The 14,553-nt window shown below is 43.9% G+C and overlaps 1 protein-coding gene and 1 long non-coding RNA gene across 5 annotated transcripts in view; one reads left to right on the top strand and one right to left on the bottom strand.

The window, feature by feature from the left end:
- Nucleotides 1–14,553, top strand: part of BRD4 (bromodomain containing 4) — a 61,760-nt gene that overhangs the window by 15,297 nt on the left and 31,910 nt on the right. For all 4 annotated transcript variants that reach the window (XR_014592201.1, XM_083881987.1, XM_083881988.1 and 1 more), the window contains exons 5-8: nt 1,661–1,798; nt 3,378–3,513; nt 5,341–5,618; nt 13,410–13,787. Coding sequence is in view for 3 of the 4 variants with exons in the window: in XM_083881987.1 (XP_083738113.1) it covers nt 1,661–1,798; nt 3,378–3,513; nt 5,341–5,618; nt 13,410–13,787 (930 nt within the window). In the remaining variant the exon portion in view is untranslated. The remainder of the gene's footprint in view (nt 1–1,660; nt 1,799–3,377; nt 3,514–5,340; nt 5,619–13,409; nt 13,788–14,553) is intronic.
- On the bottom strand, nt 1,836–3,368 carry LOC310921774. Its single transcript, XR_014592204.1, has 2 exons — nt 2,888–3,368; nt 1,836–2,639 (listed from the first exon to the last, which is right to left on the bottom strand). It is a non-coding gene; the product is annotated as an uncharacterized lncRNA (long non-coding RNA).

Here is a 14,553-nt window from a genome sequence, read left to right as displayed (position 1 = left end):
AGTAGTTGGACTTGATCTGGACTTGGAATTGATGATCCAGTGGGTGGGTTTGATGATCCAGTGGATGGATTTGATGGTCAGTGGATGGATTTGAGGATCCAGTTGATGAGTTGATGAGGCAGTGGTTGGATTGATGATCAATGGATGGATTTGATGATTCAGAGTTGGATTTAATGATTCCATGGTTGGATTTGATGATCCAATGGTTGGATTTGATGATTCAGAGTTGGATTTAATGATCCAGTGGATGGATTTGATGATCCAATGGTTGGATTTAATGATCCAGTGGATGATTTGATGATCCAGTGGACGGATTTGGTGATCTAATAGATGGATTTGGTGATCTAATAGATGGATTTGATGATCCAGTGGATGAGTTGATGATCCAGTCGATGAGTTTATGATGCAGTGGTTGGATTGATGATCCAATGATTGAGTTGAGGATACAGTGGTTGGATTTGATGATCCAGTGGTTGGATTCAATGGTCCAATGGATGAATTGATGATCCAATGGACGGATTTGGTGATCAGTGGATGGATTTGATGATCCAATGGATGAGTTGATGATCCAATGGTTGGATTTGATCCAGTGGTTGGATTTGATCTGGAGTTGGATTTGATGATCCAGTGGATGAATTGGTGATTCAGAGTTGGATTTAATGGTCCAGTAGATTAATTGATGATCTGGTGGTTGGATTTGGTGATCCAATGGATGGATTTGATGATCCAATAGTTGAGTTGATGATCAATAGATGGATTTGATCCAGTGGTTGGATTTGATGACCCAAAGTTGGACTCAATGATCCAAATTTAGACTTGATCAAAAGTTGGATTTGATGATCCAGTGGATGGGATTGATAATCCAATGGATAGGATTAATAATCAATAGTTGGAATCGATCCCGTGGTTGGATTTGATGACCCAAATCTGGACTCGATCCAGCCATGGAACGTGAGGATCCCGTGGTCGGGCTGGAATTTTTAGGAATTACTCACCCAGAATCGGGAAATTTTGGTGCTTTTGGGATTAAATCATCCCCAAAAACCCAAAATCTGGAAATTTTGTTGTCTTTGGGATGAAAAAATTCCTCCTTTCTCAAAAAACTCCCAATCAGGAAATTTTGGTGCCTCTGGAATTTAATTTTTGCCTTCCCCAAAAATCCAAAAGTGGGAAATTTTGCTGCTTTGGGGATTAAATTCTTCTTTTTCCAAAAACCTGAATTTGGGAACTTTTGGTGTCTTTGGGATGAATAAATTCCCAGTTTCCCAAAAACCCAAAACTGGGAAATTTTGGTGCTTTTGGGATTATTTTTTTCTTATTTTCCCAAAAACCCAAAATTGAGAAATTTTGCTGCTTTTGAGATTAAATTCTTTTCCCAAAAACTCAAAATTGAGAAATTTTGCTGCTTTTGAGATTAAATTCTTCTTTCCCCAAAAACCCAAAACTGGGAAATTTTGCTGCTTTTGGGATTAATTTTTTCTTTTCCCAAAAACCCAGATTTGAGAAATTTTGGTACCTTTGACATGAAATTCCCCAAAATTTCCTCCTTTTTTTCACTAAAAAACCCCAATTTGAGAAAAAATCCAAATACTGACAAATCCAGGAACGAACCACAACAACCCAAATTCTTCAATTTCCTTTTTTTTTTTTCCTTTTTTAGGATTATTATAAAATAATTAAAACCCCGATGGACATGGGAACAATAAAGAAACGTTTGGAGAATAATTATTACTGGAATGCTCAAGAATGTATCCAGGATTTCAACACCATGTTTACAAACTGCTACATCTACAACAAGGTAAAAGGAAAAAAAAAAAAAATAAAATTCCTGGGAATTTTTTTTTTGGGTTAAAAAAAATGAGATTTAATCCATGGGAACAGCCTCGAGTCCCATTGGGATTGGTGGAGTTTAAATATTAATTTTTCCTGATTTTTTTTTTTGCTTTAATGGAATTTTTATTAATTTTTGGGGGGAATTAGGGCTGGTTTTCTTGTTTTCCAGGAATGGGGAAAGTTAGGAATTTACACATGGATTTTTTAATCCTTTTTTTGGCTTTTTTTGAGAAATATTTGAAGGGATTTTTCCCAGATTTTTTTCCTCTTCTCCACCCCTTTTTTCCTTATTTTTTCCCTTATTTTTCCCTTATTTTTTCCCTTATTTTTCCCCTTATTTTTTCCCCTTATTTTCCCCCTTATTTTTTCCTTATTTTTTCCCTTAATTTTTCCCTTATTTTTTCTCTTTTTTCTCCCTTTTCCCCCATTTTTCCACTTTTCCCTCCCTTCCCCCCTTTTTTCCTCCTTATTTTTTCTGCTTTTTCTTCCCTTTTTCCACCTCTTTCCCCCCCTAATTTTTCCCTTTTTCCTTCCTGTTTTTCCACCCCTTTTTTCCTCTTTTTTCTTCTTATTCCCCCTTTTCCCTCCCTTTTTTCTCCTTATTCTTCCCTTTTTCTCCCCCTACTCCCCCATTTTCCCTGTTTTCCCTTTTATTTTCCCTCATATTTTCCCTTCTTTTTCCCCATCTTTCTCCTTTTTTTTTCCTATTTTCCAATTTCCCCCCTTTTACCATTTTCCCCAATATTTTTTCCTATATTTCCCTTTTTCCCACCCTTTTTTTCCCCTTTTTTCTTCCTTTTCCCCCACTTCCTCCTCCCTTTCCTCTCCCCTTTAAAATCCCCAAAATCCACCCCAAAAATCCTTCCCCCCAGACCCAAATCTCTTTGGAAAATCCCAATTTTCTACTTTTTTCCCCCGTTTTTCCCCCTTTCCTCATTCCTATAAAAAAAACCCCAAATCCACCCCAAAAATTCCTTCCCTCCAGACCCAAATCTCTTTAGAAAATCCCAAATTTCTGCTTTTTTCCCCCCATTTTTTCCCCTTTTCCTCCCACTTCCTCCTCCCTTTCCCACCTTATAAAAAAACCCCCAAATCCACCCCAAAAATCTTTTCCCCCAGACCCAAATCTCCTTGAAAAATCCCAAATTTTTGCTTTTTTTCTCCCTTTTTCCCCCCACTTCATCCTCCCTTTCCTCTCCCCTTTAAAAACCCCCAAATCCACCCCAAAAACCCTTTCCCCCAGACCCAAATCCCTTTGAAAAATCCCAAATTTCTGCTTTTTTCCCCCATTTTTCCCCTTTCCCCATCCCTATTAAAAAACCCCCAAATCCACCCCAAAAATTCCTTCCCTCCAGACCCAAATCCCTTTGAAAAATCCCAAATTTCTGCTTTTTTTTTCCCCATTTACCCCCTTTTCCTCCCACTTTCTCCTCCCTTTTCTCTCCCCTTTAAAAATCCCCAAAATCCACCCCAAAAATCCTTTCCCCAGACCGAAATCTCTTTGAAAAACCCCAGATTTCTGTGTTTTTTCCCCCATTTCCCAGCCAGGGGATGACATAGTGCTGATGGCCGAGGCTCTGGAGAAGCTTTTCCTGCAGAAAATCTCGGAGATGACTCAGGAGGAGACGGAAATCGTCATCGCCCAGACCAAGGGCCGGGGCCGCGCCCGCAAGGAAGCAGGTGGGGAGCACAAATTACCCCAAAAAAAATCCCAAAAAAATCCCCAAAAAATGGTCAAAATGTTGGGAATTTGTGGAGTTTCCACAGAAAAAAATCCTGGAAAAATCTGCCAAAAATTCCCAAAAAATTGCCAAAAAAATGCTAAAAATTGTCCAAAAATAATCGAAATGGCTGAAAAAATCCCCCCCCCCCCCCCCCCAAAAAAAAAACCTCAAAAAAATCCCCAAAAAATGGCCAAAATGTTGGGAATTTGTGGAGTTCCCTTTGAAAAAAATCCTGGAAAAAATCCGCCTAAAAATCCCCCCAAAAATTGCCAAAAAAATGCTAAAAGTTCTCAAAAAATGTCCCATAATTCCCCCAAAAATTCCCAATATTTTCCCCCCCAAATAATTGGAAATTTACGGAGTTGCCCTGAAAAAATTTCTGAAAAAAATCCCCCAAAAATTCCCTAAAAAATGCTATAAATTCTCCAAAAAACCCCCATAATTCCTCCAAAAATTCCCAATATTTCCCCCACCCCCGAAATAATTGGAAATCCACAGAATTCCCATGAAAAAGTTCCTGGAAAAAAATCCCAAAAAAAACCTACCAGAAATGCCCAAAATATTGGAAATCTGTGGAGTTGCTCCTGAAAAAAATCCTGGAAAAAAATCCGCCAAAAAATCCCCAAAAACTTGCTGAAAAAATGCTGAATATTCTCAAAAAATAATCGAAATTCTGAAAAAAATTCCCCCCCATAATTCCTGAAAAAATTCCCCGAAAAGATTCCCAACATTTTCCCCCCAAAATATGTGGAAATCCATGGAGTTCCTCTGAAAAAATTCCTGAAAAAAATTTTCTGCCAAAAAAATGCTCAAAATGTTGGAAATCTGTGGAGTTGCTCCCAAAAAAAAAAAATCCTGGAAAAAAATCCCAAAAGAATTGTTGAAAATTCTCCGAAAATTCTCCAAAAAATCTCGAAATTCATGAAAAAATTTCTGCCCCCGAATCCCACCATAATTCTTCAAAAAATTCCCAACATTTTCTCCCCAAAATAATTGGAAATCCATGGAATTCCCCTGAAAAAATTCCTGAGAAAAATCCCCCCCAAAATTCCTGAAAAAATCCCCCCATTTTCCCCCCATTTTCCCCCCAATTTTTCCACCATTTTTCCCCCATTTTTCCCTCTGCTTCCCCCCAATTTTCCCCCCATTTTTCCCCATTTCTCCCCATTTTCCTCCCATTTTTCCACCATTTTCCCCCAATTTTTTCTCCATTTTTCCCCCAAATCTTCCCCCATTTCCCCCCATTTCTCCCCCAATTTTTCCTCCATTTTTCTCTTCTTTTTCTCTCATTTCCCCCTTTTGTTCCCTCAATTTTCCCCCCATTTTTCCCTCTATTTCCCCTTTTGTTCCCTCATTTTTTTCCCTATTTTCTCCCTATTTTTCCCTTCTTTTTCCCTCTATTTCCCCTTTTGTTCCCCCATTTTCCCCCCATTTTTTCCCCATTTATCCCCTATTTTTCCCCTTCTGTTCCCCCATTTTTCCCTTATTTCCCCCCCATTTTTCCCCTATTTCTCCCCCATTTTTCCCTTCTTTTTCCTTTTGTTCCTCCATTTTCTCCCCCATTTCTCCCCTATTTCTCCCCCATTTCCCCCATACTTCCCCCATTTTTCCCGCATTTTCTCCCCCATTTTTCCCCCAATTTTTCCCCCATTTCCCCTCAATTTTTCCCCCATTTTCCCCCCCAATTTTCCCCCAATTTTTCCCCCATTTTCCCCCCCATTTCCCCCTGTTTCTCCCCCATTTCCCCCCCATTCCCCCGCTCTAGCTGCCGTTCTCCCCGCAGTTCCCTCCAAGCCGGGCTCGTCGGCTCTGCCCAGCACGCCCCAGGGCTCCTCCCCGGCGCCCGCGGTGCCGCCGGCCGTGCCCGCGCCGGGCCTGGCCCCTCCTCACGCCTTCCCCGGCGCCGCCGGCCCCGCCGAGCTGCTGGTGCCGCCCGCCATGACCGTGGTGCCCCCCGTGCCCCCCGCGCCGCCCGTGCCCGCCCCGCCGCCGGCGCCCGCCCCGCCCGCCGCGCTGGCGGCACATCCGCCCGTCATACCCACCCCTGCACAGCCCGTCAAGGTGAGAGTAATTACCTTAATTAACTTAATTATCAGTGATTGGTATTGGTATTGTATTGGTATTGTATTGGTATTGTGGGCGCCCGCCCCGCCCGCCGCGCTGGCAGCGCACCCGCCCGTCATACCCACCCCTGCACAGCCCGTCAAGGTGAGCTTCGTTAGCTTAATTAACTTAATTATCAGTGATTGGTATTGGTATTGTATTGGTATTGTATTGATATTGTGGGCGCCCGCCCCGCCCGCCGCACTGGCGGCTCACCCGCCCGTCATACCCACCCCTGCACAGCCCGTCAAGGTGAGAGTAATTACCTTAATTAACTTAATTATCAGTGATTGGTATTGGTATTGTATTGGCGTTGTATTGGTATTGTGGGCGCCTGCCCCGCCCGCCGCGCTGGCAGCTCACCCGCCTGTCATACCCACCCCTGCACAGCCCGTCAAGGTGAGCTTCGTTAGCTTAATTAACTTAATTATCAGTATTGGTATTGGTATTGTATTGGTGTGGTATTGGTATTGTGGGTGCCCGCCCCGCCCGCGGCGCTGGCGGCTCACCCGCCTGTCATACCCACGCCCGCACAGCCCGTCAAGGTGAGCTTCGTTAGCTTAATTAACTTAATTATTACTGATTGGTATTGTATTGGTATTGTATTGGTATTGTGGGCGCCCGCCCCGCCCGCGGCGCTGGCAGCGCACCCACCCGTCATACCCACACCCGCACAGCCCGTCAAGGTGAGCTTCGTTAGCTTAATTAACTTAATTATTACTGATTGGTATTGGTATTGTATTGGTATTGGTATTGTGGGTGCCCGCCCCGCCCGCCGCGCTGGCAGCTCACCCGCCTGTCATACCCACCCCTGCACAGCCCGTCAAGGTGAGCTTCGTTAGCTTAATTAATCTAATTATTACTGATTGGTATTGGTATTGTATTGGTATTGATATTGTGGGCGCCCACCCCGCCCGCCGCGCTGGCGGCTCACCCGCCTGTCATACCCACCCCTGCACAGCCCGTCAAGGTGAGCTTCGTTAGCTTAATTAACTTAATTATTACTGATTGGTATTGGTATTGTATTGGTATTGTGGGCGCCCGCCCCGCCCGCCGCGCTGGCGGCTCACCCGCCCGTCATCCCCACGCCCGCACAGCCCGTCAAGGTGAGCTTCGTTAGCTTAATTAGTGTTTATTGTTATTATTGTTATTATTGTTATTGTCATGGGCACCCTCCCCGCCCACCGCGCTGGCATCACACCCACCCGTCATCCCCACACCCGCACCGCCCGTCAAGGTGTGGTTAATTATCTTAATTAACGGGTATTGGTATTGTATTGGTATTGGTGTTGTGAGCGCTGGCGGCACACCTGCCCATCATCCCCATGCCCACACAGCCCGTCAAGGTGAGAGTAATTAGATTAATTAATGGGTATTGGTATTGTGGGCGCTGGCAGTGCACCCGCCTGTCATCCCCACACCCGCACAGCCCGTCAAGGTATGGTTAATTACCTTAATTATTAGTGATTGGTATTGGTATTGGTGTTGTGAGCGCTGGCATCACACCCGCCCGTCATCCCCACACCTGCACAGCCCGTCAAGGTGTGGTTAATTAATGTTTAATTATGTTATTGTTAGTGTTTATTATTGTTATTGTGGTGGGCGCTGGCAGCGCACCCACCTGTCATCCCCATGCCCACACAGCCCATTAAGGTGGGCTTAATTAGCTTAATTATTAGTGTTTATTATTGTTATTATTGTTATTGTGGTAGGTGCTGGCAGCCCGTCAAGGTGAGGCTAATTAGGTTAATTATTAGTGTTTATTATTGTTATTATTTTTGTTATTGTGGTGGGTGCTGCCGCCACACCCACCCATCATCCCCACGCCCACCCAGCCCATCAAGGCATCGTTAATTAGCTTAATTATTAGTGTTTATTACTGTTATTATTTTTGTTATTGTGGTGGGTGCTGCTGCCACACCCACCTGTCATCCCCACGCCCACCCAGCCCATTAAGGCATCGTTAATTAGCTTAATTATTAGTGTTTATTATTGTTATTGTGGTGGGTGTTGGCGCCACACCCACCCATCATCCCCATGCCCACACAGCCCATTAAGGTGAGGGTAATTAGCTTAATTACCTTAATTATTAGTATTATTTTTCTTACTGTTATTGTGGTGGGTGGTGCAGCCACACCCACCTGTCATCCCCACACCCGCACTGCTCATCAAGGTGAGCCTAATTAGGTTAATTATTAGTGCCTATTATTAGTCTAATTTGGTATTAAAATTGTTGTATTTAACATTAGCAGTTGTTGTTTTTATTGTGGCTTCATTAATGTTAATTAGTCTAATTTAGTATTAGGGTTTATTATTGTTGTTAGTATTGTTTTATTGCTCTTAATTAATCTAATTTGGTGTTAAGGTTGTTATATTTGTAGTGTGTTGTTATTGTTGTTATTATTATTGTTATTATCATTATTGCTTTCTCAGTCTTAATTAGCTTGATTGGATATCAGGATTTATAATTTATTTTTATATTTATTAGCCTCATCATTATTGTTATTTTCTTAGTTTTTAATATTATTGTTACGGCTTTGTCAGCCTTAATTAATTAATCTAATTGGGTGTTGGGATTTATTTCCGTGTTGTATTTAATGTTGTTTATTGCGTGATCCCCAAGTAGAAATGAACCATCCCAGAGTAGAAACTCCAAAAGTAGAAACTCCAAGGAACGATCCCAAAGCAGAACCTCCAAAACCCCAAATTGCCGAGGTGACCCCGGAATTTTGGGTGAAGTAGAAACTCCAGTGGCCGATCCCAAGGTAGAAACTCCAAAAGTAGAAACTCCAACGAACAATCCTGAGGTAGAAATTCCAAAACCCTCAAATTCCCCAGGTAATCCTTGATTTTTGAGTGGAGCAGAAAATCCCAGTGAACCATCCCAAAGTAGAATCTCCAAACCCCAAAATTCCTGAGGTAATTCCTTGGACTTTTGGGTGATGTAAAAACCCCAATGATGGATCCCAAAGTAAAAAGTGCAAAAGTAGAAATCCCAATGAACCATCCCAGAGTAGAAACTCCAGAATTTCTCTGCTCATCTCAGAGTTTTGGGTGATGTAAAAACCCTGATGACCAACCCCAAAGCCCCAAAATTCCTGAGGTAACCTTGGAATTTTGGGTGATGTAGAAACCCCAGTGGTGGATCCCAAGGTAGAACCTCCAATGAACGACTCCGAAGTAGAAACTCCAAATTTTTTCTGCTCATCTTGGAATCTTGGGTGATGTAAAAACTCCAATGACCAACCCCAAAACCCCAAAATTCCTGAGTTAACCTTGGATTTCTGGGTGATATAAAAACCCCAATGACCAACCCCAAAGCAGAACCTCCAATGAATGACTCCAGAGTAGAAACTCCAAATTTTCTATGACAACTTTGGGATTTTGGGTGATGTAGAACCTCTGACGACCAACCCCAAAACACCTAAAATTTTTGCAATAATTTAATAATTTTGTCCCGTTTCCCAGACAAAGAAAGGCGTGAAGAGGAAAGCAGACACCACCACCCCCACCGCCATGGACCCCATCCACGACTCCTCCTCCTCCTCCTCCTCCTCCTCCCTGCCGAGCCCAAAACCCCCAAAACTCCAATGTAGAAACTCCAAAATTTCTCTGGTTATCTCAGGATTCTGGGTGATGTAAAAACTCCAATAACCAACCCCAAAACCCCCAAAATTCCTGAAGTAACCTTGGAATTTTGGATGACATTAGAAACCCCAGTGACGGATCCCAAAGTAGAACCTTCAATGAAAGACTCCAGAGTAGAGACTCCAAATTTTCTATGATAACCTTGGAATTTTGGGTGACGTAGAAACTCCAATGACCAACCCCAAAAACTCCAAAACTCCTGTGTTAACCTTGGAATTTCATCCCATCCCCTCAGAATTTTGGGTGATGCAGAAACCCCAATGACTGATCCCAAGGTACAAACTCCAATGAAAGACTCCAGAGTAGAAACTCCAAATTTTCTGCGGCAATCTTGGAATTTTGGGTGATGTAAAAACTCCGACGACCAACCCCAAAACCCCAAAATTCCTGAGATAACCTTGGAATTTTGGGTCATGTAGAAACCCCAATGACCAACCCCAAAGTTGAAACTCCAATGAATGACTCCAAAGTAGAAACTCCAAATTTTCTGTGGCAATTTCGGGATTTTGAGTGATGTAAAAACTCCAAAGACCAACCCCAAAATTCTTGCATTAATCTCAATATTTTCTACCATTTCCCAGACAAAGAAAGGTGTGAAGAGGAAAGCAGACACCACCACCCCCACCGCCATGGACCCCATCCACCACTCCTCCTCCTTGTCCTTGTCCCTTCCCACTGAGCCCAAAACCACCCAAATTCCAGTGTAGAAACTCAAAAACTTCTCAGAATTTTTGGGTGATGTAAAACCTCCAATGACCAACTCCAAAACCCCAAAATTCCTGAGGTAAAAACCCCAATGACGGATCCCAAAGTAGAACCTCCAATGACCAACCCCAAAGTAGAACCTTCAATGAAAGACTCCAGAGTAGAAACTCCAAATTTTCTATGATAAACCTTGGAATTTTGGGTGATGTAGAAACCCCAATGACCAACCCCAAAGTTGAAACTCCAATTAATGATTCCAAAGTAGAAACTCCAAAATTTCTGTAGCAACCTTGGAATTTTGGGTGATTTGAAAACCCCAATGAGCGACCCCGAAGTAGAACCTCCAATGAAAGGCTCCAGAGCAGAAACTCCAAATTTTCTATGACAACTTTGGGATTTTGGGTGATGTAAAAACTCCAATAACCAACCCCAAAACCCCCAAAATTCCTGAAGTAACCTTGGAATTTTGGATGACGTTATAAACCCCAATGACGGATCCCAAAGTAGAACCTCCAATGACCAACCCCAAAGTAGAACCTTCAATGAACGACTCCAGAGTAGAGACTCCAAATTTTCTATGATAAACCTTGGAATTTTGGGTGTTGTAGAAACTCCAATGACCAACCCCAAAAACTCCAAAACTCCTGTGTTAACCTTGGAATTTCATCCCATCCCCTCAGAATTTTGGGTGATGCAGAAACCCCAATGACTGATCCCAAGGTACAAACTCCAATGACAGACTCCCAAGTAGAAACTCCAAATTTTCTGCGGCAATCTTGGAATTTTGGGTGATGTAAAAACTCCAACGACCAACCCCAAAACCCCAAAATTCCTGAGTTAACCTTGGATTTCTGGGTGATATAAAAACCCCAATGACCAACCCCAAAGTAGAACCTCCAATGAACGACTCCAGAGTAGAAACTCCAAATTTTCTATGACAACTTTGGGATTTTGGGTGATGTAGAACCTCTGACGACCAACCCCAAAACACCTAAAATTTTTGCAATAATTTAATAATTTTGTCCCGTTTCCCAGACAAAGAAAGGCGTGAAGAGGAAAGCAGACACCACCACCCCCACCGCCATGGACCCCATCCACCACTCCTCCTCCTCCTCCTCCTCCTCCCTTCCTACTGAGCCCAAAACCCCCAAAACTCCAATGTAGAAACTCCAAAATTTCTCTGGTTATCTCAGGATTCTGGGTAATGTAAAAACTCCAATAACCAACCCCAAAACCCCCAAAATTCCTGAAGTAACCTTGGAATTTTGGATGACGTTATAAACCCCAATGACGGATCCCAAAGTAGAACCTTCAATGACCAACCCCAAAGTAGAACCTTCAATGAAAGACTCCAGAGTAGAAACTCCAAATTTTCTATGATAAACCTTGGAATTTTGGGTGATGTAGAAACTCCAATGACCAACCCCAAAGTTGAAACTCCAATTAATGATTCCAAAGTAGAAACTCCAAAATTTCTGTAGCAACCTTGGAATTTTGGGTGATTTGAAAACCCCAGTGAGCGACCCCGAAGTAGAACCTCCAATGAAAGGCTCCAGAGCAGAAACTCCAAATTTTCTATGACAACTTTGGGATTTTGGGTGATGTAAAAACTCCAATAACCAACCCCAAAACCCCCAAAATTCCTGAAGTAACCTTGGAATTTTGGATGACATTAGAAACCCCAGTGACGGATCCCAAAGTAGAACCTCCAATGACCAACCCCAAAGTAGAACCTTCAATGAACGACTCCAGAGTAGAAACTCCAAATTTTCTATGATAACCTTGGACTTTTGGGTGTTGTAGAAACTCCAATGACCAACCCCAAAAACTCCAAAACTCCTGTGTTAACCTTGGAATTTCATCCCATCCCCTCAGAATTTTGGGTGATGCAGAAACCCCAATGACTGATCCCAAGGTACAAACTCCAATGAAAGACTCCCAAGTAGAAACTCCAAATTTTCTGCGGCAATCTTGGAATTTTGGGTGATGTGAAAACTCCAACGACCAACCCCAAAACCCCAGAATTCCTGAGATAACCTTGGAATTTTGGGTCATGTAGAAACCCCAATGACCAACCCCAAAGTTGAAACTCCAATGAATGACTCCAAAGTAGAAACTCCAAATTTTCTGTGGCAATTTCGGGATTTTGAGTGATGTAAAAACTCCAAAGACCAACCCCAAAACACCCAAAATTCTTGCATTAATCTCAATATTTTCTACCATTTCCCAGACAAAGAAAGGCGTGAAGAGGAAAGCAGACACCACCACCCCCACCGCCATGGACCCCATCCACCACTCCTCCTCCTTGTCCTTGTCCCTTCCCACTGAGCCCAAAACCACCCAAATTCCAGTGTAGAAACTCAAAAACTTCTCAGAATTTTTGGGTGGTGTAAAACCTCCAATGACCAACTCCAAAACCCCAAAATTCCTGAGGTAAAAACCCCAGTGACGGATCCCAAAGTAGAACCTCCCAATGAACGACTCCAGAGTAGAAACTCCAAATTTTCTATGACAACTTTGGGATTTTGGGTGATGTAGAACCTCTGACGACCAACCCCAAAACACCTAAAATTTTTGCAATAATTTAATAATTTTGTCCCGTTTCCCAGACAAAGAAAGGCGTGAAGAGGAAAGCAGACACCACCACCCCCACCGCCATGGACCCCATCCACCACTCCTCCTCCTCCTCCTCCTCCCTCCCTGCCGAGCCCAAAACCCCCAAAACTCCAATGTAGAAACTCCAAAATTTCTCTGGTTATCTCAGGATTCTGGGTGATGTAAAAACTACAATAACCAACCCCAAAACCCCCAAAATTCCTGAAGTAACCTTGGAATTTTGGATGACGTTATAAACCCCAATGACGGATCCCAAAGTAGAACCTCCAATGACCAACCCCAAAGTAGAACCTTCAATGAAAGACTCCAGAGTAGAAACTCCAAATTTTCTATGATAACCTTGGACTTTTGGGTGTTGTAGAAACTCCAATGACCAACCCCAAAAACTCCAAAACTCCTGTGTTAACCTTGGAATTTCATCCCATCCCCTCAGAATTTTGGGTGATGCAGAAACCCCAGTGACTGATCCCAAGGTACAAACTCCAATGAAAGACTCCCAAGTAGAAACTCCAAATTTTCTGCGGCAACCTTGGAATTTTGGGTGATGTAAAAACTCCAACGACCAACCCCAAAACCCCAAAATTCCTGAGATAACCTTGGAATTTTGGGTCATGTAGAAACCCCAATGACCAACCCCAAAGTTGAAACTCCAATGAACGACTCCAGAGTAGAAACTCCAAATTTTCTGTGGCAATTTCGGGATTTTAGGCGATGTAAGAACTCCAATGACCAACCCCAAAATTCTTGCATTAACCTCAATATTTTTTTACCATTCCCCAGACAAAGAAAGGCGTGAAGAGGAAAGCAGACACCACCACCCCCACCGCCATGGACCCCATCCACGACTCGTCGTCGTCGTCATCGTCGCTGCCGGCGGAGCCGAAGGCGCCCAAGGCGGGCGCGCGGCGCGAGAGCAGCCGGCCCGTCAAGGCGCCCAAGAAGGAGATCCCGGACTCGCAGCAGCACCCCGGGGACGGCCGCGCCTCCTCCAAGGCCTCGGAGCAGCTCAAGTACTGCGGGGGCATCATCAAGGAGATGTTCGCCAAGAAACACGCCGCCTACGCCTGGCCCTTCTACAAACCCGTGGACGTGGAGGCGCTGGGGCTGCACGACTACTGCGACATCATCAAACACCCCATGGACCTCAGCACCATCAAGGTGAGGAAAAGGGGGGAAAAAAATGGGGGTTTGGGGGTGAAAAAGTGGGATTTCAGGGAGAAAAATGGGGTTTTTTGGGGGGAAATGGGGGTTTGAGGGAAAATTTAGAGGAAAAATGGGGTTTTGGGGGGATGAAATGGTGTTTTGGGGGCAGAAAATGGGGTTTGGGGGGGAAAATGGGGATTTGGGGGGGAAATGGAGATTTTGGGGAAAAAAATTGGGGGTTTGAGGGGGGAAAATGGGTTTTATGGAAGAAAAATGGCAGGTTTGGGGGGGAAAAATGAGGGTTTGGGGGCATGAAATGGGGATTTGGGGGGGATGAAATGGGGTTTGGGGGGATGAAATGGGGATTTGGGGGGGGATGAAATGGGGTTTGGGGGGTGAAATGGGGATTTGGGGGGGATGAAATGGGATTTGGGGGGGATGAAATGGGGTTTGGGGGGATGAAATGGGGTTTGGGGGGATGAAATGGGGTTTGGGGGGATGAAATGGGGTTTGGGGGGATGAAATGGGGTTTTGGGGGAGGTTTGGGGGGTTTTAGGAAAAAAATGGCATTTTGGGGGGAGGTTTGAGGGAAAAAGTGGGGTTTGGGGAGGTTTGAGGGGAAATGGGGGTTTGGGGGGGAAAAACGGGGGTTTGGGGGAAAAAATTGGGAGTTTGAGGGGGAGAAATGGGGTTTTGGGGGGAATTTGGGGGAAAAGTGGGGTTTTGGGGGGGCGAAATGGGGTTTTAGGGGAGGTTTGGGGGGTTTTAGGAAAAAAATGGG

This window comes from Zosterops lateralis (genome assembly GCF_965231275.1).
Source record: "Zosterops lateralis genome assembly, chromosome: 36".
Lineage (NCBI taxonomy): Eukaryota > Metazoa > Chordata > Aves > Passeriformes > Zosteropidae > Zosterops > Zosterops lateralis.
Note: the sequence above shows the minus strand (reverse complement) of the source record. Positions and strands in the feature narration are given on the sequence as shown.